General features: G+C 37.7%; 1 protein-coding gene across 1 annotated transcript; it reads right to left on the reverse strand.

Annotated features, from left to right (window-relative positions):
• Positions 1–1,281: 1,281 nt before the first annotated feature.
• On the reverse strand, positions 1,282–2,619 carry LOC115626553. Its single transcript, XM_030521931.1, has one exon. The coding sequence runs from the start codon at positions 2,617–2,619 to the stop codon at positions 1,282–1,284; it is 1,338 nt and encodes a 445-aa protein (XP_030377791.1).
• Between the last annotated feature and the right edge of the window lie 12,634 nt (positions 2,620–15,253).

Raw genomic sequence — 15,253 nt, forward strand, 5'->3', positions numbered from 1 at the left:
CAGCTCCATGTTGGGACAAAATGCGGAGTATTAATGACAGCCCTCCTGCATCTCAGGAGCAGTTTGGCCAGGCCAGCTATAGGAGCCAATTGAAATTGGCCAGTTTCCAGCAGTTGGCAACCACGAGGCTTGAATGTAAGCCAGCTTGATGCCCAGGTATGTAGCATTAATCGGTAACATAACTCCTTCGGAACAGGAATATCAAGCTCAAGACATAACACATAGCTATCTATCGAATAAACTTATGCGGCCTATTGATAACAATGCCGCCAAATATGACCCCTATACTATATAAAGCAAGTGATATTTTACATGATAGGGCTTGAGGAATCCAAGTATTGGATTGGAATACGGTCGGATGAGATTTCTGTGATAATCATGGTTTATGTTTCTTTAAAATAAGGTAAGTGTATTAACTAAAGATGCTTGTGCACATGCGCTAACAACAGAGTTATTTGAAATAAGACACACACCCCGAATAAGTATTGCCTATGTCCCATAGATGGCACCAATTAATATTAGACTAGTATAGCCCTTTACCCTTTGGGTACAGGCTATAAATATTAAAACTGACATATCAGTGCAATAATCGGTAGAGTATGTAAACAAATTTTCCATTTAAGCGTCGTGCTTACAATGTAAAGAAATAAATCAAAAGGACGTAGTATAAGAGTCGCGTTGCGTGCTAATATATTCTTTTAGTTAAGATAAGATGACCGAGCTCCTGGGCCTGCTTGTTTCTTGGGCTTACATTTTCCGGCTTATATGGTGCGCAATCGATTTATGTTAATTTTAACTGTTTCTAATGCTGTTTTTTTCATTAAATGAAATAAACACATATCGAACAATATACTTTGTATACATATATTTCCGATGGTAAAAGGGCAGCCCTGTGCTGGCGCTTTAATTAATATTTTTGTTTGCATTTGCGCGCATAAATTTAAATTTTATTGTTGTACTCTATGGAAACAAATTTTTTTTCTGCGACATTTTTCTGAATTTTGAATAGCAACCTAGGACGCGAGAGCAGTGCAATGCAATGATTGAGAAATCAAACTGGTTGCACAGAAATCAATCAATCAGCAGTGTTTCTCAATGCATCGACATTGACACGCATGCCGAACCCAAGCCAAGCTCGATGATGGCTTTTTTTTCTAACACCACCTACCGCAGATTTGTTGGTTGCGAACTCTCGTATCAGATAGATATCTTTATATCTTTCTTTCTTAAACAAAATCTATTTCTCATAATGCTTGCATGGTTCTGGTGTGTGCAGTGTGTTCAATGCATGGCTTTGTAGACCATAAACACGCATACCGCCATGCCGCAACACAGAATGGTGCATCGAATTTTCTCAGCATCGAGCTTGCCATAGCGATTGCAACAGATCAGTTGAAACATATAGCGCCAGAAGCTGGGTTCATGCCGTTGCCGCTCCTCCGAAACGAACCAATCAATTTCAAATCCATCATCGCTGTCCTCAAGCTGATCTCTGCGGCGCATTATCTCCAGCACTTCCTTATCCTCCAGATAGGCCCGCTTCTCTGCCAGCAGCTGCAGTTGCTCCTCGGCCGACAAATAGTTCAGGGTGCGCAACTCGTGCTCCGATTGCGATGTATTGTCATCGCATTTGAACTGAAATGCCTGATTCATTGATGCCGCTGATTTCGATAGACAGGCTAGGCGTGAGGCGCTCATCAAATAGTTTTCAAGGCTCTGGCTATTCTGTGTCAGGCGGCTAAGCAGGCTGACACTGCTGCTGCAGCTTGAAAAGGAGCCATAGTTGTTTCGAAAGTCGCTCTCCTCCATCTCTGGAGCATGTTGCGTATGCTCCCTATTATCTGCGATGGGTAGTTGGTCCCAGAAGTGCGACTGGCGATGAGCATATTCACGCCACTGCTGAGCATATAGCTGATAATGATTGTATTCCTCATCCTGCTGATCATACTGTTCGCATTCCTCCTCGCTTTGCCGTTGCCATTCGGCACCAGCGGTCCGGCGCTCTCCGCCGCGTCGCTCCTCAATGCGGATCGTCCGCTTGAGAGGCAGTGTGTGGGCGCCCAAGCCGCGGGCGGCTTGATACCGCCACAGCTGCATGGGCAGGCGACTGCTTATGGAGGCTATTGTTGTGGCCGTCGAGGTCTCCGAGCACTGAGGTGTGGGGTGTGGGCGGCTGCGTTGGTATTGGTGGGTGGGCAAGGGATAGGGCGTGGGGCGACGTATGTGGCTCGTCTGCAGTACCGAGGGCGTGGTCATGGTGCAGGCATGGCGTGTGGCATTGCGCAGAATGCCGCGCCGAGCCACAGCATTGGGGGCGGGCAGAGGAGCGAGATTTCCCGTATTTCTGGCCACCTGTTCGAGCACACGCCTGGGCGCAGTGTTGTTAATATTATTTGGCTTCTTGCAGACTTCATAATGTTCCCGCAGGGCCTGTTCGCGTCGACTCTGCTCCTTGGCTCGCTGCTTGGCTCGCTCCGCAATTATGGCCAGCAGTAATCTCCGTTCCAGTTCCCGACGACTCTGGCTGGTTATGTGGCCAGGTGTGATGTGATAGTCATGGCACATGATGCACAATTGGGCGTTGGTCATTTGCTGCAGCTCCTCCAGCATTGTAGACATCTTGTTGCCGGTGTCCCGGTGTCTCTGTTATTTGTGGCAGTTGCCGTATGTACGTGCTTGGGTTCGGCTGTGTGTGGATGGCGGTCACTATTCCAGTTGAATGCGATTTTTTCGCATTATCAATATTTTTTGAATGCTTTTGAACTGCAAATTTTGACTTATTTTTCTTTGTTTTTGGTTGCTTTTTATTATTGCCAGCAGTTTCCCTTACTCGTAAACGTATAAGTATACTTTGAGCCTACAAATAAATCATTTTGAATTCGATATTTCGGTATTTCAACTTGTGTTTCGAAATTCCTCTACCAGGTTAGTCTTCCAATGGTTATTTGGGTGAACTACCTATCTATGTGCTATACGCAACGAGTAGAAGAATAGATTATATAGATTACTACTGAATTCTATATGGATTGATATAGCGCCTGTTTGCTTGTATTCTGAATCAGGTCGAGGACTATCTCTATAATTATATATAGTATATATAGGATTTCTATTTGTTTGGTGATTATTGCCAATTGTATGCAAAGAAATCTACTGGTTTATTTTCTTTCAGATAAGCTGCTTAGTATGTTTTTGGAAATTGAAGCGTAGTGCAAACCATTATGATAGTGATACTATATCGATTACTACTGTGTTTTTCTGTGTTTTTTTTTTTTTGTTTTCTGAATCGGATCAACGACTATCTTTGTAATTATATTTATAAAGGGTTTCTTCTCTTTTTGGATAATTGTAAGTAAAAAATACGTAGCCCAACAAAGGGGGGGGTAGTTACATCAGCAGTTTACGCTGCTTCTGAACATTATAGTGTTATAAACACTCACATCTAGTAGTAAAGGCGCATTACTCATACGCCACATGGGACGTCAAGTACGACCACGAGACGAAATGCTCTTGAGTCGAAAACGGAAATGAAAGTGTAATTATATTTATGATAAGAGCTCGCCAAAGCAGACTGGCACGTATTAAGAGCCCAAGCGCCTCCGACTCGGTCTGGGCCTTCAGAACGCATATAAAAATGGGATTGAATAAAAATAAGCCGTAGCAGTCGTTGCCAACAACGTTGAATGTTGCTGCAACCTATCCGCTGCTCGACTGCCTGGGTGCACGGCTGAAGGAAATCTCATTGCTGTTGCACTGATGCGCAAACTTAATGACTTTCGGCAATTTGCCCAACTTGAATCTGGTTACTGGACGTCAACTGCAGCATCGCTGGCTCGTGACGACTCCGAGTCGACGACTTCCGGTCGCTGGACGATGGACGCTGGTGAACTTGGCGCACGTTTGTAAGCAAGGTGTAGCCATAAATCTTCTTAAATGTCGTAAAATCAACACAGCACACGGCTACTTGGCTGCCAAATGGCTGGACATGGAGGGAGTGGTGCCTCAGACAACTAATTTATACGAAAGAGGGTGCTGGGATGGGTTCCTTCCCTTCCTTTCCTTTCCTTGCCTTTCCTTTTCGTTTCGTTTCGTTTTTGCGCTTCCGTATAAGTGCCAAGTTGATGAAGTTATTTTGCTTTGGTATTTAAATGGAAATTGTAGCCAAAATAAGAGTGAACCTGCACCTCATCGCTATACAAGTATAAATAGCTAAATGCAGTAGTTAAGTCAATGATATATAGAGTTCACAATTAGGTCAGAATTATCAATTTGTTTCTGATTGTGGGGATTGTGTATTGGGGTCTGTAAGTGGAGAGGCAGCAATATTGAAATAATGTTTCATTTTCTTTAAGTAAACATCTTTCATTCAGCAACTGACAATCTCAGATTGAGAGAGTTTAAGAAATAAATATTTTTTATAGGAGTTAAATGAGGGGACTATCTTTTTGGCATGAAAAGTTGTTTTTGTCTTAATTCTTATAGCTATTAAATGGATTAATTACAAGCAGTTTCTTTATATATTATAAATAATTAATAATAGAAATACCTTAGACATGTTCATTTATATTTAATTGATTCTTTTCTCGCTTACAACTCTACGATAATGTCACAAGTTTCCTTGATATTATCGACAGATATTAATGCAAGAATTGATTGCAAATAATAACGCACAGCAAATTAGAGAGTCATAAATAAAACTTTTCTCATAAAAGTGAGAAAATCATGAAATTGCACATAAAACTTAAGCAGCATAAAGAATTGATACGAAAGGTACAACGCTCCCTCACTCAGAGGAGCGCCTTTGCTTTGTGTTGCTTCCATCTTGTTGCGACAAGTTGTCTAATAAAAGCAACTAAAAATCGCACAATTTCAAAATGCAGACATAAAAACCGTCATCTGCAATAAAATGAAGCAGCAGAGCGGTGGCTGCACACAAATTGAGATACTTACTGGTATTTGGGCCATAAAAATGGGGCAGGCAATCGAGAGCTGTTGCCAAAAACAAAGCAGAGGCGGAGGCGGAGCAAAAAGATAAAAGTTTGTTTTAATGCCAATTCAATTTGCAACTGCAGACAACTAATAAAACTGCGTCTACTTATTTCATTTATGGGCGCTCACTTTATTTACTTGCCAGCCAATTTAATGGCATTTTAATTTCTATAAGAGCCATAAAAGATATACTTGTATGTATATACTTGTATGTGTATGGGCAAAATGGTCGAAGGGGAGAATACAAGTAGAATAGAAAGGCAAATCAAAAGCATATTTCGGGCAATAAATTTATTTCGTAAATTGCGTGCAAAAGATTTTTACATTTTTATGGATAATTTGGGCACATTTTTCCAAGTGCCCGTTTGTGTGTGAGTGTATGTATGTGGGTGTGAGTGTGTGTGTGTGTATGTGTGTGTGTGTGTGGGCTTTTAATTCAATTTGGTGCACGATGCGAATCCATTTAAATTAGATGGGCAGCCGAACAAAGTTGGGCAGCTGGAGAGCGACAGGAAACAGTTGGGCGCGGTCAAGTCTATTTAGTAGTCATTGCATGATATACTTAGTAAATATGTATGTATGTATGTGTATGTGTGTATATGCTTACAAGTTTGCGGCACTTCTATGTACTTGGCTAGCTGTCTAGCGTAAATTACCGTTACAAATTTGAGCTACTTTGATGGTACGCCTCCCCTAGGTCCAGAGCTGCGAGCTGCTACCAGCTACCCAGCATCATACAAAATTTATTTGCCTTACGTGACTTTGGCGCAAATCTTAGCCCATTTCATTGGGTCAGTCCCTCTGTCGGTTTTATGACTCTCATTGTTGTTGTAACATTTGCTCCCTCCCGGTACGAGTACAAGTATGTATGAATGTTCAATTCGGTGCCTGCTGATGCTAATGCTCTTTCTTGTTTTAGACTCGCTTCATGGTTCGTTGAGTGGGCATGGCTGGTGTTCGCACTTTGTTGTTATAGTTTTTGCCAGAAACAGAGGCGCTGCACCAGCCGGCCGTATTCGTGTATCAGCACCATTTTAAAGAAAGGGCAATAAATAGGCTTTCAATGCATTCTAACTAACGCTTTTTAAGTATGTTCCGGGAGTCTTTTAAGTTATCAACAGAATTGGCCTCTAATTTTGGCTTCTTTCTATAACAACATGAATTTATTGATAACATTGTAAATAAATCTCCAAGATGAAATTTTCATTTCCAAACATAAAGCATTTAACTACTGATATGAAAATAAATAAGTGTAATCATATTTTTTAAAAGTTAAATAACTCATTAATTAATATTAGGTTTTCAAATGTACTGTTGTCAAAAACAAAACGCTTTTAAGTTGATATTTTTCTCGAAATAAATTTAATTTTCTGTAAGCTATCACAATCATTACTAAAATATAAAATTATATATATTTTTGTAGCTTCACGTTTCGCCCGATAACGTGGAAATTGTAGGCAGGGCGTAGATCAAGCGACTAACCGGGAAGTCAAACTATCTGCTTAAGCCCGACAAAATGAAATTTTGGTAATTGACTCACAATCAGTCGTGCGGAAGTTGTTTAGCTATGCAATATGGCTGCCAAAAGCGACAAACGGATGCAATTTGTAAAATATGTACGAGATAAGACGATAAACCACTCCGAGAGTCAGGCGCTTAAAGCTGCCAAGTGCGAGTAAGACCGAGGCGGAGAGGCGGAGAGCCTGAGACAGCGAGCAAGCTGAAAGTTTGAAATGTTAACCCATTTACAGCATATGTGGGCGATTCTGTATGTGTGTACGTGAAATGTCTGCCAATTCGTTCTATCGATATCATGCTGAAGCGACACTGACAACCAAAACACTCACAAACAAAACACAGGATACAGTAGAGCTTGGCCAAATTGCTTTTCAAGAAATATGGTAAGTTTTTCTTGTATCAAAAATAATACCAAGCTTTTCCAAATTCTTCTGTAGTCTCAATAAATTGTTTGTTTTTGGTTAAATTCTAAATTCAACGGATATAGAGTGTCGGATGTGCGATTTCTTGAGGTGTTTTAGGTTGAAAACTTTGTAACTGTTGGGGAAACTGCAGAAACAGGTATTGGAATTAAATGGAAATTCTATTGAGGAGCATAGTTAGAGCGAATTCTCAAAGCTTTGATTGTTCAATTATTTGCTTTTTGGTGTATCATGCATTATTAATGAGAGTGGCATAAAGCCGGAATTCCTTTTATCAAGGCCTTAATGTATGTATGTACATCAATAACTGCTCCCTGTTTTCTTTACTACGTACTTGTAGTTCGCTTAGTATGCAGTAATAGTTGCACTTTGTTTAAGGGGGCGAGGGGGAATAGGTCGCAGGTCGCGGCTTGTTATCAGACACTGCGCCGTTTGCTCCTTCACATTTAAAGAAAATAAGAAGAAGACGTATTCAACTTCTTACCAAATTTTGAATAATTCATTTGAAAGTACAGTTGTTTTATTTGATCTGCTTGTATGCATACTTTTTTTTTACGCAAAAACAGTTCAACGTTTTTATTTGTAATCACAAAATTGAATACAACATAAATCTTATAAATTATTAGCAATTATAAGAATTGGCGAACTTATACATAGAGCTAGAAGAATTATATTACTATATTAATAAAAGCTACTGACATTCTTGTGGCAATTGAAAACGCTTATCAAACGGAGAGCGGGGAACAAAATTAATAGCTTCAACAGCGTTGGGAAATTTTGCATTTATTTCGAAATTAACGGCGGTTACGTTATTGTTATGTTATTGGCGAAATGGCAATGGGTCCTTAGAGAGTGAACATTTGCTGCGGCTTCAGTTTTTGTAGTTGAAGAGTTGTCTATATTAACTGTATTTTTTCGCAGTGTACCAGCTCCCAATGTAGACCAGAACGGTGGTATTCCCCGTAATAGTTTTTATGTGCGGTTTACGTGCAGATTTTTCTTACATGTGGTTCGGGTGGCATAAACGACAATTTGTGTAATGCATTTTATATAGACAGTCGGACGCGGGCGTGGACTTGCTGCATAGTTGGGCAAGCGGCAAACAGAGGCAGCCATTCAGTCTGCCTTGATGTCTGGGAAGGAAGTCGTAGCCAAACCATTTGGAATTTTGTGCACATAGTCAAAAAAAAACTAAACAGCTAAAAACTGAAATGCTTTGCATAAAATATGTGTGCGCTTACATACACACAGTACATCTATAACATAGATATTTCGCAGTTACTGGCTATGCACTTTTGTGGTCTTCACATTGGAATTGCTTTTCCAAAAAATATTCGTATATTATCATTATGTGCATGATGCCAGTTATGCATGTGAAATGAAGATGTTGAAATGCATCAGTTTGTTTGCATGACAGAAGCAGGCGATGCGGCAAATATTTCGGTGTCGGAATTGAATTTTAATATTTGTAATGGCACGTGTAGGGGAATGTTAGTTGGGAAGTGTCCTTTGGAGGGGTTTCGACGGTGTGCTGACGAAAGATTGCTGAAATTGTGATAAATTAGTTGGATTGTAAGGTAAAAAGTCTTTGTTTTATTTATTTATTTATGCATTTTGAATGTTCGGCCAACATCGCTGCCAGTTTCGTATACAAATATTAATTTTAAAACATATTCAACCATCAGAACTACGAGTCAGGCAAACCAACACTAAGTATGGTATGTGAATCGGTCACCATGCCTTGTGTGCCACAGAGCCCTCCACAGAGTCCTTGCTTAGACATTCTTAGAAATTCGTGGCCAGCTTTAAGTTGACAACCTGTATGCATAGGGAGCGTGTGTTTACCTGAAATTTGAAAAGAAAATTGTTTTGTTCTCTTATTGTGCATTTTCATTTATTTTTAAATTCGCAAAAATATAAATTATTTGTTAAGATGTAGTTTCAATTCAATATCCTCTTTAATACTAGTATATGTAAGACCATGATTAGATTATAGAAAGTATGTTCTCTTCTCAGTCTTAGGAATTGATTTTCAAAATGTGAACGTGACTCAGATCCCTATCCTATCCCGCTCACAATTCACACGAAAAGTCTTCTTGACAATCCCATTATTATCACTTAGTTTTAATGGAAACTTCAGCTGTCTGATTGATTGCCCCCGAGCTAACTTGAAAATTAAGTGGAACATACAAGTTGAAGATATGCGCGATAAGAGCTAAGCTAGCGATTGATTTTCCTTCATTGTTTGTTTTCCTTTGACCCTGAAGCATCGTCTGCCACAGACGTGCATATACAAGTAAGTATATACATACAGTCGTATGTATATACTTGTAAGCTAAGCTCATGCTTATGCAGCACAAAAGCAAATAGAGAAAGCACACAGTAAAAGTTTGTGCGAAACTTTTACGAAACTCTTTTTGGGCCTGGCAGCAAATTGGCCAACAAATCAATCAGAAAAGTGACAAAAGTTTTTTTGTGTGTATTTTTTTTTTTAAGCAAACAAACGAAATCGAGTGTCAGAATCTATATAGAAACACATTGACCGGGGCATTACATAAGTGTCTGTCTGCTTTAAAGGGAGAAATACATTTTTTACATCCGTTTCATTTTTATACAAATCATAGATAAATGGGAGGATAAATCCATAAATTTGAATGGGCTATAAATTATTAAAATATGTGGCGACTGGCTTTAACGTAGTGGGAAATATTTGTAAGAATGATAAGTGGGGAAAAGTTCCTGCGGACTTCATAAAATTTCGTAGGAGAAAAGTATGAATTATGCCAAAGATATTCACTTTCGCTTATAAATTAAAGTTCAGAATATACTTTATGCCACAAGGCATTTGGCTAGGATATTAAGCTCTAATGTATATGCTTATAATATATTGATATTTATTTGACGCATTGTGGTTTTTTGTGGATTTTTTCAATTGTAAGTTAAACAATTTGTTTCGGTTTTAAAAACATATTTAGAAAAATTGTAATGCCTTAAAACTGCACTGATTTTTATTGCTTTTAAACAGCAGCTTACACTGCCTCCGAATCTATAAAGTTTAACATGGGTATGTGTTAGTAAGCTACGAACTAGGATGAGAATTTAATAAGGAATTCACGTGGCGTGGACCCACTTAAATTCATTCTTTACATAATGAGGTTCAGCTCATTATATAATAAATATTTACGAGTGCTGCGCATTGGTTTCTAAACAATCCATATCGTTTCCCTGTCGTCTAGCGGTATTGGTGGTAGTAATCGAGTGTCTACTACCTAAAGTATAGCTCGAGGACCCCAACGCGAGTATTTGGACTATTTATACAAAACCATTATGCTATTTCTGTTACTAAAAAGGGTTATTAAAAAGGGCTGCCAATAGTTGAGTGTTTATTTTATCTATTTTGTAATGCTAAAAGTTTATATTGAGGTAGAAACAGTAATTAATGCAAAATCATATTTATTTCCATAACACATGCAAATATTTGCCTATTATTTTACGTTTTTACTTGATTGTTTATTTATAAAGTACTTTAGATACACAGCTGTGCATTGCCAAAAGAGCTGTTTACTTCGTCCAACTAGCTCTTTAATTATTAAATTGGCCAGGCTTCCAAGGACACACTACTAAGCTTATGAATAGCTAATGTTAGTTCCTGTCTGCGGCATTTAATAGCTGTTCGCCCAACTATTTTGTGATTATGGCGTAGGTATAAACTTTCTTCATATATGCGTATAAGCTAGTAGGTTTCATTAAAAGCTAATCCGCATCTGTGAAGAAAAAACTGTAGCCCAGAACTTTGGCAATATGCTTGCATATTTATGAGCATTGTTTACCTGTCACTAAAAACTTTCAAATGAAGCCCAAGTTTTTGGTTGAACATAAAATCGAATGGATTATTGAGCATACGCACTGTTGCCCACTTCAATAAAATAGGAAAAATCTACTGCTTTTCAATTTGATGCAAACATCTAAAAAATGTATTTTGCCAACAAGCCAATTTTATATTTACGACAGCAGGAAGTTTCAGCTCAACACCATAATAATCTCGTTAATTTAAAAGCATGCTTCAGCACTCAAGAGAGAAAGGGAGACAGGAAGAAAACAAGAAAGAAAAAACAAGAGAGAACGCTACAGTCGAGCAAGCCCGACAGTGAAATACCCCATCATGTGAGTCTAATCGTGTTTATATTATTTTGTTTAATTTATTTTTTCTGAATTTCGGCAGAAGGAAGCATCTCCAACCCCATAAAATAGTACTATATACATATATATTCTGAATCAGCCCGACGAGAGAAATGATCCTTCTGGATGAACGTCTGGATACAAATATCTACGATTGCTTCAAATTTGATCCCATTCGATCAATCCTAAGAAAAGTTATTAGCGAAACAATCGTCCACCGACAAACATTTTTCTTCGAAGAACACAACACCAAGGAAAATCCTGCGATTAACCAACGGCAGGATCAATGTTCTGAACAGAAGTCGGCTTGATTAGAATGGCAAACGAAAGGAGCAAAACGAAGGGATTGCTTATATTATAATAATAGTTAAATTAATTATAATAATAATAAAATGTATATGTATGTATGTATGTATTTATTTGTATGTATGTATATGGATTCATGATGATGGATGTCCTTTTTGAAGTTCCGACAGCTCGCCAAATGAGCAAAGTGAGAATGGCAATCGAAAGTTTAAGCCAGCAAAACAAAGAATTTGAAATTATAATAATAATAATATATGGATATCCCTTTTGTCCTTTTTTGTGTATATTTTATTTCCTATCTTTAACTTGTTCTATGTAGGTATTAAATTTGCATTAATAATAACAATAATTATTGTTTTGTAAATAAAAGGAAATAAAAATGCCTAAAAATTGATTTCTTAATGAATTTTTTATTGTTGTGGGTGAGGGGGGTGAAGAGGGTGGTTATAGAAAGTTTGGTCGATGGCCAAAACGGCCGGTTTGCTAAAAATCAAAATCTGAAGTACCAGGCGAACAGAAACCAGCAGCAAGATGAATTTTTTCTAAAATTTTTAAATTAAATGCGGCTGCCTAAAAGTATGCTACACTTTTTAAATGTAAGCCGGGTTTCGCACCATTTCGTAGCCAGGCCTGCAACCAATTTACCCAACTGGTTTGAAGCCCAGCTGCAAATGGTTTGAAACCTGGCTGATTTTTATTTTTTAATTTTTTAAAGCAGCAGCTTGCTGCTGCATTATGTTCGCCTGGTACCTAGCAAAGATGCCAGTTTGCAAACTAAAACCGAGGCCGGCGTGGCTTTCAACAAATTTATCAAAACGCTTGCAAATGCTAAAAATCAACATCTGAAGTACCAGGCGAACAGAAACCAGCAGCAAGATTAATTTTTTCTAAAATTTTTAATTAAATGCGGCAGCCTAAAAGTATGCTACACTTTTTAAATGCAAGCCGGGCTTCGCACCATTTAGTAGCCAGGCCTGCAACCAATTTACCCAACTGGTTTGAAGCCCAGCTGCAAATGGTTTGAGACCTGACTGAATTTTATTTTTAAATTTTTTAAAGCAGCAGCTTGCTGCTGCATTATGTTCGCCTGGTACCTAGCAAAGATGCCAGTTTGCAAACTAAAAATTTTCTTTAAACGGCTTCCATGTCAAACCGGGTTCCAAACCAAATAATAATTAATAAATAAATAAATAGATAAATAAGTTTGCAGCGGTTTGCAGTTGTTTTATTTCAAACTTTAAAAAAACTGTATAAAATAATTGCCTTATGGTAAGTGATAATTTTAAGGATAAAGGATAAACATAGCTCCTTTTACAAGAAGAAGAACAGTATTAATTAATTAATATCCATAAATTTCTTATTTGTTTACAAATTAAAATAACAATTAATTTGGTATTTACATATAATTTAAAACTTATTTTAATATTAATTAGTATAATCGCTTTTCGAACATCCTTTCCAGCACCTAGTCTGTGGCTTATAAACAAGGATACGAACGCTGCTGCGCCCACTCAATTTATCCTGTATTGCTCTTGCCCGGAGATATGGTTTGTAGATTTACAGAATCGTTACAAAATCCCATCTAGGGAAAATTGGAATTCTGCGAGCAATTGTGCCTGGTATATGAGAGCCGTTAATATCGAAAAGGACCAAGGAGTATCCAAGTTGGTGACTTCCTTAACGAGCTAGCTGCGCAGAGCATGGGGCCTGTGAGGAGGAGACTGAAGAGCTCACATCCGGTCGACCTTGCCATTCGATTCTTATGCACTATAAGTATAAAAAATAATTAGTTAATTCCATAAGCTTATTTTTAAATAAAAACAGTACTGTACAGTTTTAAGAAATTATATACAATTTCGTAATTTAAGATCATAAAGTTGTATTTATTATTTTCTAACTTAACTTAAAACCTATAAGGCAACCCCATATTTGTGTGTATATTTCTTTTAGTTTTATGTTTGCGCGCTTAAGGACACTAGTATGTACTTGTAAATAAACAACGGATAATAATAAAAATAATAATAATAATAGTAGTTATTTTATAATTACAAACATACAGAAAAATTTACATAATGACGCTATAGATGGGGGTTACCAGCATCGGTTTGCCGCAATGCACGCCTTCGGTGGTGCCCGGCAGACCACCATGTGTCCAGAACAGCTTCACTTTGGGATGACCTGCAGAGTAATGTAGTTGAGTAAAAGGACCTCGTTAAATAGATTGTATTTTTCTGTTCTGTTGCAAAACTTGTTCAAATTATTGTAAAAAGAACAGTACTATTAATAGAAAAAAAGAATAAAATATAAACATAATCAAAATTCTACAATTTCGCAAAGTACTATTCTGCATTCTATATTGCATTCTATTCTCTCTTCTATTCTGTATTCTATTCTAGTTTGTATTTGTTTCTCTATTCTAGTCATATTCTACTCTCTATTCTACTTTGTATTCTACTCTGTTTTCTATTCTGTATTCTACTCTCCATTCTATATTATACATATTCTTTTTAGTATTCTATTCTATATTCAACTCTGCATTCTTTTCCATATTTCATTCTCTATTTTCTCCTGTTTTCTTTATTATTCTATATTATTATGTATTCTATTGTTTATTCTATTTAATTCTCTTTTCTGTTCTGTGATCTATTCTCTATTATATCCTGTGTTCTAATTTCTATTCTCTATTCTATTCTATTCTATTCTGGATTCAATTCTCTATTATATTCTACATTTCATTCTCTGTTTTATCCTCTTTCTTTATTGTGTTCTGTATTCAATTCGCTATTCTATTGTCCTTTTCTGTTCTATTCATTGTTCTATTCTCTATTATATTCCAGATTCTATTCTTTATTATTTGCTGTGCTTTATTCTTGGCGCCGGAGATGATTAGAAGTAATCAGCATGGACATGTTTAGTTCGATTTCTTCTGCCTGTTATATACTAATATATATACTATATACTCTGTTACATACTTGGCACGAACCTAATATACCCTACAGGTACAGGGTATAAAAAATAAACAGAGTGCGGCAGCTTCCAAAGGACTTATGTGCCATCATCGACATCAACAGCTTTCTCTGCATCATCCACTTCGTTTGCTGTTTTGTTGTTTATGATGCTGACATTGGGCGTCGCACCTGCAACTTCCGACACACACACACACAGACAGACACACACCCACACACTAATACACCCATATATTCGAAGACTAAGAAGACTTGGAGTCAGCGCAATGCTGGATTGCGCTTTCACATTTGAAGCATTCCTTAGCGCATTCCTGGCCACCTGCCCCGCTCCCATCTCTCGCTTTAAAAGTTCCCAGCTTCGAGCTCGATTCGCAGCTGCTCTCCTCCGTTCCACTCGGTTTTTTTCAGCTTTAATTACCCAACAGCATTTGGCAAGTCATTTCGTTTCTCGTTTCATACTTTTTATATGACTGTTTGCTTATTTGTTTGTTTGCTCGTTTGTTTTGTGAGGCTGTGCATATTTTTGCTTGAAAATTAATTGTTGATATTTGGAAAACGAAGTTCATTTTGGTACTGCTCCTTATAGCTTCAAGTTGTTCTTAATAATTAGGCAAACTCATTGAGCGTTGTTTGTGTTGGTTTCGGTTTAAAAGGCAGAGTCTGTTTAAACTTTTCAGGCAATTCGAGATGCTAACATTCTTTGTAGCCTAATTGGCTGCTATTTGCAATAAGTTTCGGGCGCGCTTTAAACAACTCCGGGCTTGTATCGAGAGATGAGCAAAAGACGGCCGAAAGGTAATGGAATTGCTTCGACAGACAGAACGAAGAGACTCTCAAAACATAGTAGATATGTTTATTTAAGAACACATATTTGTA

The sequence above is a fragment of the Scaptodrosophila lebanonensis genome, unplaced genomic scaffold, assembly GCF_003285725.1.
Source record: "Scaptodrosophila lebanonensis strain 11010-0011.00,11010-0021.00 unplaced genomic scaffold, SlebRS2 tig00000085-arrow-pilon, whole genome shotgun sequence".
NCBI classification, from domain to species: domain Eukaryota; kingdom Metazoa; phylum Arthropoda; class Insecta; order Diptera; family Drosophilidae; genus Scaptodrosophila; species Scaptodrosophila lebanonensis.